The sequence below is a fragment of the Poecilia latipinna genome, unplaced genomic scaffold, assembly GCF_001443285.1.
Source record: "Poecilia latipinna isolate Pla-1442-1.1 unplaced genomic scaffold, P_latipinna-1.0 Scaffold164, whole genome shotgun sequence".
Lineage (NCBI taxonomy): Eukaryota > Metazoa > Chordata > Actinopteri > Cyprinodontiformes > Poeciliidae > Poecilia > Poecilia latipinna.
In genome coordinates this window covers 235,548-254,100 of record NW_015112780.1, presented here as the reverse complement: position 1 = coordinate 254,100, position 18,553 = coordinate 235,548, and the positions used below count along the sequence as shown (strand labels likewise).

At 40.1% G+C, this 18,553-nt stretch overlaps 1 protein-coding gene across 2 annotated transcripts in view; it reads left to right on the top strand.

The window, feature by feature from the left end:
• The window catches only part of mtrr (5-methyltetrahydrofolate-homocysteine methyltransferase reductase), a 42,622-nt gene that overhangs the window by 13,633 nt on the left and 10,436 nt on the right, over positions 1–18,553 (top strand). For both annotated transcript variants that reach the window (XM_015029809.1, XM_015029808.1), the window contains exons 10-13: positions 1,575–1,617; positions 3,941–4,109; positions 4,515–4,633; positions 12,381–12,473. In XM_015029809.1, the coding sequence (XP_014885295.1) occupies positions 1,575–1,617; positions 3,941–4,109; positions 4,515–4,633; positions 12,381–12,473 (424 nt within the window). The remainder of the gene's footprint in view (positions 1–1,574; positions 1,618–3,940; positions 4,110–4,514; positions 4,634–12,380; positions 12,474–18,553) is intronic.

Sequence of the window (18,553 nt, the reverse complement as noted above, 5' to 3'; positions counted from 1 at the left end):
ATTTTTTTTTTTCCGTTTTTTTTTTTTTTTTTTTTTTTCTCTTTTCAGAATTAACAGAGAAACTGGTCAGAGCCCACACATTTCAGATTTTTATTAGTTTACATCTGGAATATTCCTTCTAGTTGAAAATCGTGCTCTACTATGTGTGGATGTCTCCAATTAAATTCCCACAAACACCTTCAAGCTTTGGGATGCAACATGAAACAAAATATGAACTTTTTTTTTTTTTTTTTCAAATGTTATACATAATTAACTGTATTTTGTTTTTATGGTGTAAAAACTTTCATCATTGATGTTTTTAATCCATCTTGCTTTGGCTTAGCCCTAATTATTTCTTAACATTTTATTCAGATTCTGATTCACTTTGATTTGCTTCAGTGCTACAAACACATCGATTACAGAAGAGGCAAGAGCAACCAGAGTTCTTGGTGCATTTTGTTGATTTGCAGCTTCTTTTCTGTGCATTAGGGATTTTTTTTTTTTCCTGTCCCGAAATAAGAAAGCCTCAATCTCTGCTGTGTTTGATCCACACCAGCGCAGAGTTTTCACAAGCATTTATTTATTTATTTTTTAGGTTGCATTTTAAATAAGATATTCTTTTCACATCAGCTTATGCTGGAGCTTTATTACATTTTGTAGGCCGTTTCCACAGAAATGTGGCAACAAATCTCCCGCTGCTTTGAAATACCTCTGTTTTCTTTTTTTCTTTTTCACTGAAGTCAAATACAGTCAGTCCTCTTGCTCTAAAATCTTTGTGCCGATCGTAAACGGTGATATATTGACTGCTTTCGCCACTCACTTTGCTTCTCGAACGTCTGCTTTCTCATGGTTTTGGAAAGCAGAGGCATTTAGTCAAAGGGACAAATGGATGTCAAACTGCAGAGCTGCTTTGAGCCTTCCGCATGAACCCAGAAAGAGATGGCGGGGGAACAAATTCAGTCCAGCTGTTTTGTCTTCGTGAGCAATTTAGCAGAAAAATGTGTTATTGTAAAACCTCAGCTGGTTACATTTGCAGCAAATTTACTCATTCCGCCGTCATCCATCAGGCAGATCCAACTAAAACGCGGGCGAACGCGGCGATGGCGCGCCACATAACTCTCAGCCCGCCGCCTTCTTGCGTGTCTAATGAGCAGCGCAGGTCGCTGCTCGGAAACCGTGCGCTTGTTGCTACAGGGTCAGAAATATCTCGTACTTTTCCTGATTTTCTCTGACACCTCGTCACGCGCATTACCTTAAAAAAAGGGCACCTTCATGCCTGGCATTGAAATAAGCTACGCATAAGCAATCCGTTTCCTACTGGCTCCACATCTGGACGCCTGGGATTCTATAACCCTGAGTTTGTAATTTCATAAATATAGAAATGTGTCCCAGAAACAAGACCGTAACCTGGGTGGGGATTGGAGGGGGGGTGGGGGGGGGGGTTATTGAGGATAGATTGGTATAGGCAGGATGTCTCAGTGGACCACGGTGACTTTCACATATCTCTTTTTTCCCTCCTCCCCTCTGCTCTGTCATAGATGTAACAAGATCTTAGCGAGACAACAAGATGATTGACATTTTTGCTTGCCTTTCAGAGTTTTTGCCAAAACTGCAGCCCAGGCCTTATTCAGCAGCATGGTAAGTTGACAGAAAAAAAAAACAACAAAACAAGTTTGTTCTGTTTGTATGCAGTTGTTCCCTGACATCCACTTTGTTTTTTGTTTTTTTGTTTTTTTATCTAGAATAACACATGTCCATAAGTGCGTGTCTTAATTTTTTTCTCTGACAGATTGTGGGGAATTACTTTTTTTTTTTTTCTTCCTGATTTCTTCTGGGTATTTTCAGGCTCCGCAAACAGGGAAGATTAGGGGTCCCTGCAACAGCTGTGATAATTTAGGGGGAAAAAAATTGAATTGTTTGGTCCCCTCAACCCTTTAGCCTTATTATATTGCCGTGGATTATGGTTGGTCAGTAAATCTTCAAATTTATTTATTATTATTAGGCCATATTGAAGCTCCCAGTTTGACTTTATGTTGTGATAAAATGCTTTATGAAACCTAGGCGCATTCATTACAGGAGATGCGCGGTGCCATGCTGGAAACAGCAATACTCGTTGCAGATTACCGTGGATCTGATGGGTGTTTGTGGAGATCTTTTTTTTTTTTTTTTTTTCCCTACACAACTGATTGGACTTTAAATATTGCATAGCCTTTAGCCAGTTGTGCTTAGCTTAAATAGGTCGAGCATTCCTTCTTTCAGCCTCACTTAGCTCGTCATTGATTTGCTTGTCCTTTCAAGCTACTGCCTATTAGGCTCGCTTTAAAGCTCATGTGGAACAGCAGCGTCTAATGCAATGTCAGAACTTCCCCAACTGCTCTCATTAGTCCCGCACTTTGGCTGCGTATTTATGCACGGGGGTACGCGCGCGCTTTTGTGTGGCGAGGCGGAGAATGGACAGGAGAGAGGGTGGCTGTAGTTTATCAGATGGTGCGCAGACATTAGAGACTTGCATTATTGATGCTGTGGTCAATAGAGGTCTCCAGTGGCCCACAGGAACTGGAAAGTGAAGGATGAGAGGAGCACATAGTGCTGTAACCAGCAGCAGGGATGAGAACACAGAGGCGGTAGAGACACATTTACTGAAGCCAGGCAAGCAGAAACATTTACGATTATGGTCACATTTGCTGGTGCCAGGCTGCAAAGAGTAAAGTGTAGCCCAACTGATTCTGGGGGAAAATGTGTTAAATGGTAATACGTTTATGTTTTTTGATGGAAAATATCAGTAAACAGCCCTGGAAACAGGAAAGCCAATGGGGATTTAATGTATGGATGATCTGCTCTTTCTTAGGTACAATAGTTATTTAGTTTAAACTCCCAAGTTTTCAAAGCAACACTTGGAGTTGCTTTTGGGTGTACAGTGTGCACCCCAAGACCCAAGGTACATACAGGATACATTAAAGCCTAGAGTTTAAAAAAGGGCATGCATATTTCTCCCAGGACTGTATCTTGATATTAAATAGAACATGGGTAGATGGGTTGATAAATATGAATAAAAGTGCTTTTACTTTTGCATTTAAGTAATTCAAGAGACACATTTTCAGTTTTATTAAAAGTCATTGAATGTTCAAATTATGTATACATTTTTCAGTGTTTATTTCATGCCTCATTTGCTTCACTTCGCCATGAAATATAATAAAATATTGAATAGTATGAAATATAATGTGTCTCTGCAGTTGCTTAGATACACTCTTAACATCCAATTGGTTAACCTGCGCAGCTTGTTGGCTTTTGTTCATAGATATTTACCAGAGCAGTGGAAATCCTGTCCACTGATCCCGATGCTAAGGACTTGCTGATAAAATAAATGCCTATCGTACAGCCTCCGACATTTAAACAAATAGTGAGACGGTAACATATTCCCTCTGTAAGAAATATTTTGTATGTGCTACGTATTTAGTGAGCATTTATATGGAGTTGTCCAGCATTTGTGGTACATTTGAATTGATACATATAAGAAAAATTTGTGGCCCAAAATAAGCTCGTTTATTAAATATTTTTTTTCCAGTCCTATTGTAATCAGGTTGTTTATAGTTATTTTATTTATAAATCTAACTTTTAGTTAGTACAATGTGTCAATTTCTGCATTTGATTAAAAAATAAAAAATAAAAAAAAAACGGCAAAGAAAAAAAAATTCTGATTAGTTTAAAAATTTTAATGATTTAAACTTCCCATTTATAGATAAACAGGCAACTTTTGTTAGCCTTTTATCGATATACTGCACTATTGGCTGTTCATGAAGATTTTTCTCTTTTCCTTCCTTTCGTTTTCTGTATTTCACCTTATTTTCTAATATCTCTTTTTCTGTTTGCCCATTGTTTTCTATACTTATGCCTTATGCAATCACTCACTGTCCTTCCTCTCTGTTTCCTTGTCTTGTCCTCTCTGGGTTCTCTCTCGCAGTTCCCTTCTCAGGCATCCGGAAAAACTGCGTTTTGTCTTCAACGTGGTTGAGTTCCCAGCGTGCTCCTGGAGGCCCGCGGGCAGGCGAGGCTTGTGCACCGGCTGGCTGTTTGACCTCGTCAGTCCTGGCCTGGTTTTCCCCGAGAAGGCCGAACTGGCTCTGCCAAAGGTAATCATTTTCCAGGAGAGAATAAGATGGAAATTACAGCTAAATCATCTCTTAAGTGCCCACGTGAGCCGATGAAGTGTTCAAGTCCCGTCCAAGTTCAAAGCCTCCTTCCTCCTGAAATGTGTCGGCTTGGATTTAAGCTCTATTTAATACACATGTTCTGCTTTGGAAACTCTTCGGGGTAACAGGCAGAAACAATCCGCTTTGGACTGTTTGTGTGCGGCTAATTAAAAAGAAGAAATTGCCGACTCAATGGATTCCAGCTAAATCACACATTTTCTCATTAGAGCATTTTAGAATAATGAGTAGATCAATTATTAGAATTGCTGGGCCCAAAGTGGCTTTACAGTACTGTTGTAATTAAGCTCATTATTTTAAATGATTTGTAATGCTTTCTGACCTCAGATTCATGTGAGTTTGAGACCCAACTGCTCCTTTCGACCTCCCTCTGACCCTTCGCTGCCCTTCGTTATGATTGGACCCGGAACTGGAGTGGCTCCTTTTATAGGCTTCCTTCAGCAAAGGTATGACCTATTGATGTCTGGCTTGATGGCTGGTTGGATGCATGAACAAGCTGAGTGCCAGACCGACTGATTGAAGTTGTAATGTCACTTTGCAACAACAAGACTGCCGGCAATCTAACCAAATCAGTTCTCCTTTAAGATTCCTTTCACTGATTTACCTTGCTATAAAAGAACGAGGGAGTTACATTCATTAAAGAACTCTTCCACATATTTTTGTGCTAAATTTATTTTTGTTGCCACTCCCAGCTTTTCCCCAGATTATATATAATCTTTTCCCATAAACTTCCTGTTAAATTTATTTCTTTTTATTGACAAAATGCTTTTTATTTCTGGCTACGATACAAAAACAAAGTCACCTTGATATTTATTAAAAATAAACTGTTTCTCAAAGAGTAAACCTTCTTAGCTTCAGTGAGCAGCCAGTTCTAGTTTTCAAATATATCTGGGTTCTTGGGTACATTTGGCCAAGCTTTTCTGTTGTTGATTTTTCAGTGATTATCAAATTTGTGTTAGTGTTACTTCACACCTCTATGTAGCAGAGAGACTTTCCTTGAAACTTTTTTCTCTCCTTTTTGCAGTCGGTCAGAAGGTTTCAGACGCTCAATTTGGCCATGAGGTGATTGATTTGAGCCATTCTCTCTGTCCAGGGTGGAATAATGATGCAGCCATAGATGTTCAGTAAATTTAAAAACAATAACCAGATGCACAAGTTTGAATATACTGTAAATATTCTACTGTCCACATTTGATCAAAATTATATTTACAGTTGAAACCAGAAGCTCATATACATTGAAAAAGACACACACCTTTTTTCTCACTTTCTGAAGTTATGTCAGACCAAGCTTCTCCTGTTTTTGTTAGAATCACAAATGTTATTTCTATTTACTAAATGTCACAAGAATACTTGCCAATACTATTGCATGTGCGCACACATGTAGCAACAAAAATGTAGTCATTTATTTTTTTGTAATGAGTTGTTTGATGAGTGGACATGCTGCAAATCAGTTTCCCATTGGGAACAAAAAAAGTTTAGTTTTAGTTTATTAGTTTATTTGAAACAGGGACAATGTGCAAAAAACATTAATAAAAGATGCTTTGCAACAGAGTTAGCTTAAGATAGTTTTCATCTTTAGCTCTTGGGTAGGAAAGTTAATAATACAGTTTTAAATCATAAAACTTGCATTGAAAGTCCCTCTATATCCTATAAATATGCATTGTACAAAGGCGTATATCATATTTTTCGGAGTATAAGCTGCTACTTTTTTCCCCACACGGCTTATAGCCCGGTGTGGTTTTTCTGTGGATTTTTCTTCAACCACCAGGGGGCTCTGTAGCAGGAAGAGAATCATTGGAAGTCAAAATTGGAAATCAAAGAAGTAAGTGCTGATTTTAATTTAGAACAAGCACATGTATGCTAGCAGCAGGCACAACGGAGAAATATTTTCAAACTCATACGCCCTCATCATGGAAACAACACGAAGAAGTTCATATGATGCAGCTTTTAAGTTGAGGACTATCAATGTGGCAGTACAGATCGATAGCCGCTGCACGTAAACTCGGCGTGAACGAATCCTTGGTTAGGCGCAGATTTAGGACGCAGCTGCTTCCTTGTGGAAAACCGAGAGCGATGGAGATACCAGCGGCTACGTTTCCAGTGTAAAAAACAAACAAACAAACAAAAGAAAAACTTTGTGGGTGCAGCTTATGGTGAGGTGTGCTCTGTAGTCTGGAAAATACTGTAATTACAAGACAGTACGAAACATCACACTTTTGTTCTATAATCACTCATGTCAAGCTTACAGTTTTTATTTTTCATCATTATCAGCAGCATTTCTTGCTGAAGCTCTCTCTAAGTGCTCCTTGGCTCTTGCAAGAAGCACCTGGTTTATGGTGAAATTATGTTCTTTCCACTTCCGAATAATGGCTCCGGTTCCACTCACTGGAACATTTAGAAGTTTAGAAACACCTCTGTTTTATTTGCAGTGAGTACGTTTTGGAACAGTAATACTTTTTTGCTTAGGTCTCTTTGCCTTTACGAGTGGCACCCCTCCGTGTAATGGTTTGGTGACGACAAACCCTTTTATTGGCCATCAGTTAATATTAAACCACATGTTACTGGCTTGTGCTCGCAGCACGGATGCTTCTAAACGCTGACAGATTTCAGATGGTCTCTTGGCTTTATGGACCAACAGTTTCCTTCACATGCTCAAATTATATTTATTCTCTTTGTTATTCCAGAGTTTCATCTGTAACTTTATTTGTGGTGTTTTGATTGCTTTGCATGTGTAGATTACTTAAGTTGCATACCAGCATCTCATATGAACTTCATGCTAATGGATATATTGGAAACACTGGCATGTTTATTACCTATTTTAGCAATTGTGTAGAATTTTTGTGAGAGAAAATCCTCAATGAATTCACAATAATATTCAACCAAATCATTTGTTGCATTATCATTACATTCTGGATAAATAACTATTTAAATGCACTGTTTTAACCAAATAGTGGCTGCTTATTGTAATTTAAGAAGTCCCTGTGATACAAAATGTATTCTTTTTGTCTTTAGAGTAACTTTGAACAAGCCGTGGTTCTAACAACCCCATGAAGCACAGATGATGTTAAAAGCCATCTCAGAACTTAAGTATCTTTCCTTCTACAATTATAAAATGAACAAAATAATTGAACCTTTGAAGTGCTTTGAAGACTTTTCCATTTTTTCCCCATCAGTAGACCATTTAGAGGGCAGTCCTTGTAATTATCTGTTCATAGTTAAAGAAATTATAATTGGGATGCTTAAACTTTGCCTGCCACTGTGAAACAATGCACTATTTTCAGATCTCTAATTTGAAAGTGTCCTTGTCGAGAGCAATACATAATGCACTTGAAACTTGTCACAGTTGTTTGCTGCAAAATTAACACCTGCTGTAAGCTGGTAAAAATGTTCATGTCAAGTCAAAGTGGTGCAGACAGAGTGACATGTACTCAGCCCTGCTGAAAATGTGCCCCCCGTTATGAATATTCACCACGTTGAAGTAGTGTTAAGTGCACATCATCTTGCATATTTTGAAGCAACCTGCAGAGACAATTAGACGTGACGCAACACAGCGCTTATGAAAGTCCACATCACGTAAAATTTTAAATCTAGAGGCGAGGGCTGCGATCACGTCGGGGATTATTCCGGATGCGGTCCTCGTTCCCGCAGGAGTAAATCTGTCCTACTCAGACGGGCACGTTTATGACTCCTGTAATAAAGAGCGAGGATTCAAAGCCGCGCGTGGGGCGTTATTGATTCGAGAATAAAAAGTCCAGAAGGTGATGGCCGTGTTAATGGCTTAAATCACTGCTTGTAATTGCTGACTATGTGGTGTGAAAATACTGGCTGTCAGCCAAGTAGGATGCAAATGCAGTAGGTTCTTACTAATTAGTTAGAACAACACTTTCTCGGGTTGAGGCGCTCATTGGGTTAAAGATAAACGTGAAATTTTGGCTTGATGTTAAAATTGATGCTTACTCGAAGGCAAAGAAGTGTTCATACCCCTTCTTCATTTCCCCAACTGTTAGCAAATTACAAACTTCAGTGTTTGTAATTTCATTGGGATTTGGTGTGATGGACCAACACAAAATAGTCCACGGTGACGGCCACAACGTACTTCATCCGAAGTGCCAAAACAGACTCGTCGACTTAGACCCACGACAAAAGAGAGGCATCTACCTGCCAAACTTGACACCAAGCCCTGGTACTGAGCTCTACGCAAAATGTGTATGCGAATACAAACGGTCCGCAACCACGCAACAGTGTGTTGACTATTCGGTTTTGGATGAAGTGTGTGGGAGCCTTTATGAAGTCGGAAGAAAATTCTACCCTTTTTTTTTAAACGGTGAAGAAAAGGATCCACACATAATGACACTTCCATCGCTGTGTTTTACCAAGCGAAAGTGTACAGATTTAGTGTTGGTTTGTTTTTTTTGTGTGTGGCTTAAACCACTGGGTAGGTATGAATACTTTTGCCTAGCATAAAACCGCATGAGCCGGACCTGTCAGGTAGCTTCAGTTTGACGGACGCCTCTCTATCTGAGCTGATGTTCATGCATTTAACTACAGCTGCTGTGACTTGTCAGAGAGCAGAGTAAGCCCCTTTTTCTTTCCCCACTGCTCTTCTTTAGTCAGACTGACATGTCTAAGTCGTGGGTGGCTTTGTGTAAATGAGGTTGCGCCCCAGTCAGCTCCAATTGTCTCTAAATCCCAGCGACGTCTGCTGTGTTGTGGCAGGTCTGCATCAGTGTGAGATTGCTCTGAGAGGTGACACGGCGGTGGTTTGACGGATTGTCTATGGCAGGAAGGCTCAGAATGGATGACTGGTCATCTGGGGTAAGGTGGTGGTGGTGGAGCCGCCGGGATGCAGAAGAAAATGTTTCAGTGCTGAACGGACCACACCTTTAGAGAGGCTCGTCCAGAAAGAAGCACAGCGCTCTGCGGTTTTCCAGTCCTATTTATGTCAGTGGGGCGACTATTGCTCTTTGTAATGTTAGACAAAAATACACATGTAGGCCCTTTATTAAAACAGGGTGCTCAGGCATCAATTGCCTGTAGAGGGATTTGTTTCATAATACAATGCGCAGTCCTTCATCAGATTTTTCCAAGAAACTTCAGTTTTTATTTTATTAAATTTCCTTTATTGATCTTTTTTTTTCTCTCAAGAAGCTCTTTGCTTCTACAACAAAAACCCTGCAAAATCGATTCATCAGCTCAACTGTCCTTTCCTTCTCCTCCTCTACCGTCTCTCTTATCCTCTCTGCCTGCTAGCCCCAGATCGTCCTGGAGGATTATATGAACCTGTCATGGCGCGGCATTGTCGCAGCGTCTAACCCGAGCTTTCCAAACAAAAGCCTCGCCGGCCGCCGCCGCCGCCGCTCTCCAATAGGAGATAACAATCGGCGGTTTGTCAGCGGGACGCCGTATCTAGCCTGCAGGCACGAGGCGGGTCCTGTTTGGCAACAAAACAACACGGGAACGCTTCGATCTTCCTGTCTCTCCTTTATTTTCCCGCCCCCACTGTTAATCGATGGCCGTTTTCAAAAGTACTTTGTACAAGTTAAGAGCGCTGGTAACAAGTGAGAGAAGAGTCTCCAAAGGTCAGAGGCTCACTTGGGGTGTACCGGGAAATTATAACGATTCCCCCGCACCCCACCGCTCCCCGTCATCTTGTATTGATCGCTGTTTTTGTTATTTTTATAATAATTATTGTTATTTTTATTATTCTATGTACTTTGCTATGAGCAAAAACAACCAAACGAAAGTCTTGTAAGCAAGAATTAAGCTTTAATCTTATTAGCAGCATTTAAAAGCCCCACCTTTTGAAAGACAAAACATCAGACAAGAGTAATGCCGGTTGAGCCTGCCAGCAGCCATATCTCACAAATTTAGTATGACAGTTTGTATGAGCAGATATTTATCTTCCATTAATCATTCTGAACAGTCAGTTCGCTATAAAAAAAATGAAAAAAAAGGGCTGACTGTGTATTGGAATAATTGTGCTGTGTGCTTTCTCTGAGCTGATGTATTTGGGGTTTGTTTGTTTTTTAAATGAACACCGCCACTCAGATCTACCCTCATGGAGCTGCAAAGATAAAGATGAAAGATATGAAATGATTCTGATGTTTGCCAAGTCTTAACCTCAGCTTCCTTCGCAGTTCCACCCTACCCCCTTCTCCCACCCGCTGATTGTCTGAATGGTGCTGATTTAGACCCCAAATGGAGTTCTCCGCGGATGCCGCCTTGCCCCTCGGGATCGTATTGCAGGGCTGTTATAGCGCGGGTATGTGATGTGATGTGATTTGTATTCAGGGAAAGGCGCCGGTGTGGTCTACTCAGAATGGAACCCAGGTTTTTTCATATTGGTATTGATCCCTTTAGGGCGGGCGGCGAGAGGATAGGGAGAGAGAGTGATGAGCCCCACTAAAATGAGTTTACTTGAGGCCGTTGGCAGATCAGAAGAATCTCGTCCAGGATGCTAATGGATAGGATCTGAGCGTCCCGATCAAGTCAGCCACACAGCTTTGCTACGCAGCCTCATGCAGCAGCATATAGTTCAAACAAAAGGGTTTCTAATTCACCAGTTCACTTTGTGTTTAATTAACAGGAGAAAACTTTCGCCGCGGTATTCACAATCACAGCTTTGTATTGATTTGCTTTTTTCCCTTCAAGCTAATTAGCGTCTGGCCTTGACTAGCAATTGATTCATCTGTTCATTTTTCTAAAAAACAAAATGTAATTTATGTAGTTAACGTTCATCTGATCCTGTTCGTAGACGGAAAATCATGTCCGGTGTTCAAGATATGCAGTTTATATTTACTCAGATTTACTGTATATAACTGCATACTGTTATTAGCAGCTCAATAGTTGTTTGTGACATTTTTTCACGTCAATCAGTTCATCATATATCGGTATAAATACATGCATACGTAAATAAAAGAGCGACGTTTTTATGAATGACTCAAAATAAACGCAGTCAAAGATGTACGCTTTATGAAGAAAATATAACCTGATCGATCAATTCCACTGCGTGCGTTGCTGATTGATAACTCCATTTAAAGAGTTTACTCTCAGATTTTGCTTGAAAATCTCCCGGGGATTCAGTCTATGTCTGCACGTCTCTGCTGCTGATTTTGCAGGATCCAAGTAGCACTCCTCCTGCAATGCCGTCAATGGTTTTCTAATTTTTGTTTACAATATTGGTCCAACCCTGCCTCTCGCCCGGAACGTTAGCTGGAGATAGGCACCAGCACCCCTCCCGACCCCACTGAGGGACAAGGGTGTTCAGAAAATGGATGGATGGATGAATATTGGTCCACGATAGAGACGCAGCACTGAAACACCGATTCATATTCTGTTCAATTTGCCTTTCCCATCCTTGGCTTTAAGATGTCCAAATAAATACATCCCGTTGAGAGCTGGCGTGTGCCGGATTGCACCAACTCAACCACGGAAAAAGGATGGGCTTTAAAGTTAGCATGATATCTAATGCTTATTTATTTATTTAGCTTAAAGAAATACAATGCGAATCATGACTACATAAAGTAATCGGATTTCTTTGTGTCAAAAAGAGGAGAAGCAGAATCGGTTCACTTTGTGTTCGCCACTAAACGGATATCAGGCAAAAGGGATGTAGCAGGGAAGGAAGACGGGCTCGGCCGATCTCCATAGATGGTCATTTCAGCTATCCACAAAAACGGGGTAGCGGGCAAAGATAAGTTCTGTGGACTTTCAGCCAACTAATCGCATCATGAAAGATTTGGGGTTAGCTGTTATCTGGGAGAGAGCTGTCACCACAGCAGCAGGTGTGTGGCACAGATAACCACATCTTCATAGCTGCTTTGTGGTGCTGTGCGGTCCACAGGGGAATGTGGGAGGTTTGCCAAACTCCAAAGGAAACACTTTTTGAGGACAGGTGGACAAAAAAAAAACACACACACACTGACGATGCCCCGTTTTCATTCTGCAAGACATTTATTGTGTTTGGATGAAATGTAGCCATAAGTGCAGTACAACGTCCTCGCTTCTGCGCACGTGCTCATTTCCTCATTTTGAAGCAATAGCGGCTCTCATTTTGCTGTCACTACAGCCGGTTTGTAATTGTGTCGCTCCTCTTCTTTAATCTCTAGTGCGAGGAAGGACTCGCTCTCCTCCATCTGGCCTGGTTGCCCGCTTGTATTGATTGACTGCTAACATCCGGTGTTTGACTTACAGAGAGGAAGAGAGGAAGGAAAACCCCGAGGCCAAGTTTGGTGAGACCTGGCTGTTCTTTGGTTGTCGCTACAGGGACAAAGACTACCTGTTCAGGTAAGCTGTATATACCCAACGTATCCCCCCGTCTGGTCACATACGTGCAGCTGTTGTTTGAAATCTGTTTCTTCCACCTCAATTATTCTGAAGGTGGATGAATTTCATTAAGGTTTAATAAAATGGTGGAAAGAAGATGCCATAGTTGAATGAAGGTAAAGCTAAATAGAGCGACACGGCACCAGAGAAGAAACTGCTCTGGTAATATAAAACCAAATGTATTTTTTCTTTTACCTTGGTGTCGTGTGCATTGAAAATGTAACACTTCACATCACCCTGAACCATATTTCTACAGTATGGGAAGAGAAACTGGCTAAAATTGGTGGGAAGATGAACTAAAAACAGAACAATTGCTTCTAATAAGAATAAGAAAAGCTTCTAGAGGCTTTGGAAAACCTTGGAATTTGGCAGAGCTTCACCTTCTAAGGACAACGAGCCTAATTTTGCACAGAAGAAACACCAGAACTGAATTTTGTAAATGAACAAAGCTGAAAGAGATTTTTTTCCCCCTGAAAGTCTTGATTTTATAACTGCAGCAATAGATGGTGGATGAATTCCAGTGGGAAGAATATATATTCATGCAACTCTTTTCTGGTTTTCAAGTGTAAAATTTTATTTTAATATATCCTTATATTTACTATTCACAATAATACACCACATTGTTTTGGCCTGTAACATAAAATCTTAACAAAATTCGCCGAAGCTTGTGGACACGAGACAAGGAAATGTTACACACGTGTCTTTTCTGTTTTTATGTAAAACAAAAGTAAGAAATTTCATGTTCTGAAACTGCCATTTTTTTTTATGTGGTTTCTCCTTGTTTTGGTTTTTACAACTTTCATTTTGAGTCCTCTTTTATCTTCTTGTTGTAGAATTGGCCAGAAGTTATTTATATAACACACACAAAAAAAGCAACTAAAGCCACAATCCCTACTCAGCACCACTACAGCCATAGATAAAGTTAGCAAGTAGAGGGTGGCGGCAAATAGAAAGATTTCCCCTGATGCTGCGGGAGACCAAACAGAACGTAAAAGTGGAGACGGCATCGGGCTCTAATTTGTCATCTGGACACAAGGCCCACTCAAAAAGAATGCTAATGTGTGCTGCACGTCTTCTGCATGTGTAACCGAGTAACTAATGTTGGGTGTCAGCGTTCTTTATGGCTTCTACTGCGGTTGTTGAAAGCCACTCTTGAGGTGATTTAGTATTTACTATCCGTTTGAGATTTAAAGAAGCTGGAGTAAATCACAAGCTCTTTTGTTCATTGATGGGAAAGTTCTTGGTTCAATTCGTTACTATGACATAAATGATGAGATTTGACCAAAGGTGCGCTGAATCTTTTGTCTCCTGCTATTTAGTTTTGTTTGTCCTGGGTAGTGGATAGGTTTACCGAATCAGATCTGCAGTTGGCTGTCGCTCATCTTCACCTCTTTGGCTTCTGAATCTAATGCTGCTAAGGTATTTTATACCCATTATATGACCACAAAAGCTTTTACATCTACTTCTTGTCTAGAAGCATAATATTCCAACTCATTCTGCAGTAAATGGATTGATGCACACACTTTTTAGCAACATTTGTTGCAGAGGTGAGAAAAAAAAAATCAGGACTTACATCAGTTTGTCAAAACAGTTGGTCACAAGTTGGCGGCCTGCTAAAGTTTTTACGCACATATAAAGTGAAAACAAATTAAATGTAGTTAAAAAGCTGTCGGTGTTTTGCAAAAAAAACAACAAAACAAAACAGATGTTGCACTTTTACAAGTGTGTTTAAAAAAATGAAGTGTGAAATACTGACTATGTCCTTGCAAACATAGTCACTCTTTATACAAAGAACTAACCAGCTGATTCAAATACTGTACAAGAAAATTTCAATTAAGATTTTTCATGTTCATTCCTACATTTTTCTATCATCAAAACACGTAGTATCGTTTTCATGCATGCCAAAAATGGGATATTAGATTTCTTCACAGTTTTGTACCTTGGATGTTTTGCTAATTTTGTACCAGATTCTTTTTCTGGAACCAAATCTTTGTCTGCTACAGGAAATTTTGAGTCAACTTGGCGTCAATTTCTACATGTTTTGACTGCTGACAAATTTCATGTGTTTTTATGAGTGAAGTAAATGGTCACATATGTATATATATATATATCCATCCATTATTGTCCACTCAGACCATAGAGGAAGGTAGGAATGTATATTGACTGGTCAATCAGTAGTCATAACTTTTGAGTCAACTGTCTCAAATAGTGGCAGGAAGCAGGACAAATAGAAACAGGGTGCAATTCAAAGATTTCAAACAACATACTCCCAAGGATTAAGATGTGAACATTTTTTTGATAGTTCATCTCCATGGACCTTCGTTAAGATGAATTAGTACAAAATGGCTTATGTGAAATAAAAGTAGAAAGAAAGGATATGGCGGTCAACATGGGTTCATGCTTTGTATATAACATCAATCGTAAATACAGCTAATGGTTCTGTTGCTCGGCCTCTGTCTCTAAGCACACCGCTGTCTGGGCAGCCACAGCCTGTCAGCTATGTCAGCTGGCTGGGCAGATTCTCCTACAAAACTAGCCGTCAGTTGTCATTTATACATCAGTAGGGGTTGCCCTTTTCTACATTGAGAACCAACAAAAAAAGAAATAAAAGCCCCGTATCAAAGCGCACGGGAAAAAAATAAAAAATAAACATACTTTTCCTGGAGCGAGACGCTGCATTCTCAAGCTAAAATGATTTCATCTAAAAAGAAGAGGTTGCAGATGATTGTTTTCTGTTGGCTGTGTCCAAGAGAACTCTGTGAAAATACGCCGGCAGAATTTTCATCGTCTGTCTCCTGGTACTAAATCCACATTCACCTGAGCAATACTAAAGGTCTATCTTTTTATTGTAAAAAGACTAGAATCGGAAAATAAATGGGTGGCCATAACTTACTGTAAGCTATCATCCAGCGAATATATCCTCCTCCTTATTAATTTTCCTCAGCTCGACTCTCTTCTGACTTCATACTAATTGGTCAGCATTTCCGGTAAGGGCACCGAGCGTTTGCTGAATAACCCCGGTGCCGATGGAGTTCCTTTGAAAGATGAAATAAGGCGAACGGATTAGCATCGTTAATGACACAAGAACAAATCACAGAGGATGTTGTTTGTTCCTCTCCGTCTCTCCTATCCCTTTCTTAAATAGTAACTCCCAGCCAGGTAGCGGGGGTTGTTTGTTCACAGTGTGGGCCTCTGTGTTGAACACCCCCACAGTGTTGACCAAAGTGATTAGTCTGTGCTTTATGAGCCACCCGTGAAGAGTTGTGCTCAATTTAAATAGGTTAGCAGAATGAGAACAACATGCCATCAGCTAAATGCGCTGCCCGCATTCATCTCTGTGGGATTTATCTTAACGCAAGTGCAATTTGACGTCTGCCTTTTCACTACTTTGTTTTTTTTTTTTTTTTTTTCCCCCAATGTTTTGGATGCTCAAAGAAAAAGTTGAGCTCTGGTCCAAAGAAGAGGGGGTGCAATTACGATAATGTCAAAACAGGATGTGATCAATTCTCAGATAAAGGCCCGAATTCAAAAGTGGGATGTGTCGCAATGCGACGCAGCACTTAACGTCCCAGTTGGAGACTGATGCCCGTTTGTCACATCAAACATGCTTTCCTCTATTCTGCACTTATCCTTCACCCCTCCCTATGCTTTCCCAGCCTCCTTACAGCAGCTGATTTCATGCGGTAGAGAGGAACCTTGACTGGAAAATCACACTGGGCTTCTTTTCTAGTCTTCGATACCGCCACTGGCTTGTATGCGTATAAACACAGCAAGTAGCCTGGCATGTGCAGAATCCTCTATCTATTGTCTGCTTCTCAGAACTTGGCCTTCATTTGTCATCTGTCTGTTTCTGCTCACGGTGTTATCAAATCTGAGATGATTTATACACACACACACACACACACTAAATAAAAACAAAACACAGCAATTTCTGTCTCTTATTCACCCTTTTTGTCTCATTCATCAAACGTCCAAATGTCCAGGACAACGGTGCAAAAGCAAAAAGAAATTCACATGAAGCAGCCCTTTTTCAGCTCAACTCCAGTCGTGCAAACAAATAAAACCAATCGAATTTAATGTGTTTATCAATGTTACAAAGGTAGAAACAATGAACAGATGAAACCAGCAGCCCCTGATATTACAGCAAAACGTTGACCATTTGCTGTTGTTCATCATTTTATTCATGTTGACAAAGTGTGGCTTCTACCAACCACTCGACACCAGGAGACTAACGCCACGTTACTGTTTAGATGATATTTGTATCAATTCATCTGCGCCTCAAGCCTGTTGCTGCCCCCCACAGGTCAGCTGGAAAGGACAATTTCCCTATTAAAGTAACTTGATAAGTTAGCAAGTGTTAAGGGCTACTTTCCCTTCTTTCTAATTTGTCTCTAAATTCAACAAACTTGTTGGTCAAACAATTAGGTATTGTTTAATGTCTGTTTTCAATCACAGATTGCGTAACAAGTATTTCTTTCAGATAAATGTGGATCTGAAAGAAAACAAAGAACACAAGGCTCATCGCGTTAGTATTCACACCACTGCTCGTGGCTTTATATATGGAAAAAAAAAAGCTTATCTTGGTCTTGGGGTTACTTCATAACATAGACCCCCTAAGGCATAGACCTTCAACCCATGATCTTAGAGCTGTGGCTTGTTTTGTTGGAGTTTGGCTGCGTGTGTGTGTGTGTGTGTGTGTGTGTACTCTTTCCGACTGCTTAGCTTTAAACAAGATGTTCTGAGCTACAGTAAACCTCACCTCCCTCAGCACCTTCCTCATCCTCCAATAGCACCCCGGGCCCCATAAAAACACTGAGATAGAAGAGCATAAAGTTGGCAAGCAGAACACCGACAGGAAGCAAGGTTAGACCTAACTGAAAGGATGGGTGGATTGATTATAAAAGATTGGTAGAACAGCGACCCGACCTCGCTCACGAAATCCGGATCCCGGTTTTGCATTTCTCTGGTTCGACGAGTTAAATTGGTTGCCTGGCACAGTTTTGTTCAAACCTTTTCTGATTCAAAATGCTCGGAGGGTGTTTTTTTTTTTTTTTTTTTTTTGGTTAAGGGAATCATGGCATTACCATTTAGTAATATGCCAGTGCCATCAAGGAAAAGTGAAAATCAATTCAAAAAGCAGATAGTCCGGTACATTTTGGCAACATTTAACTTCATTTTTAAATCCGTGGTGTCACGAAGCCCTGACCAGAGCATCTGAGATCACAACACCTACACACACCTTTTTTTAGTCACACGGAGTTGTGTGTACATCTGTTAATGTGCTGCTCTTCCTGCCCTGATGCCCCCATCACTTTGGAACAAGGAAAATCTGAGCTCATCAGACCGCATGACCTTTTTCCAAATTGAAGCCTTTCCTGGCTTTCAAGTGATAAATAGTTTCCTTAAGGCTACACATCTGTTTATTCGGAGTAGTCTACGTTTGTTTTTTTTTGTTTTGTTTTTTTTGTTTGTTTTTTGTGTGTGTGTGTTTCTTACAAACGATAAAACAAAACATTTTTTATAGTAGCATCATTTCCATGTAGAGAAACAGATTGTCAACCAGAAACCTTCAAAAAATATTTACAGTTAAATTTATTTATTTACTGTCAAATAATCAAGGCAGGTGGTTCATGCTCAGTGACCAAAGCCAGGCTGGAAAAGGCAATGTTTTAACACTCAGGTCTTGTTGTGTATCAGAAATGTTGCGTTTGCTCCATTATTTGCTGCCCTAATTTTCTGTTGTATTGAGATTTAGAAACTGGCCTGGTTATTTCATTACCTTTGTTGCCAACATTTTGGGCTACTGCTTCTGTGAAAGCCTGTCCACGACCCTTCTTCAGTGTTCTACATAAGAAAAAAAAAGAAAATTATTTTTCTATCCATTGTATTGTGTCAGATTTTATGAAATCTCATTTTTTTATGGTTAAAATTGTTTTCTCAACAGTCCACTTATCCATTTCTATTGATGGAAAGATGGGAAAAGGTTTTTTTTTTTTTTTTTTTTTGAAAAACAAACCGGCAGAACTGCATCATCCTATCCT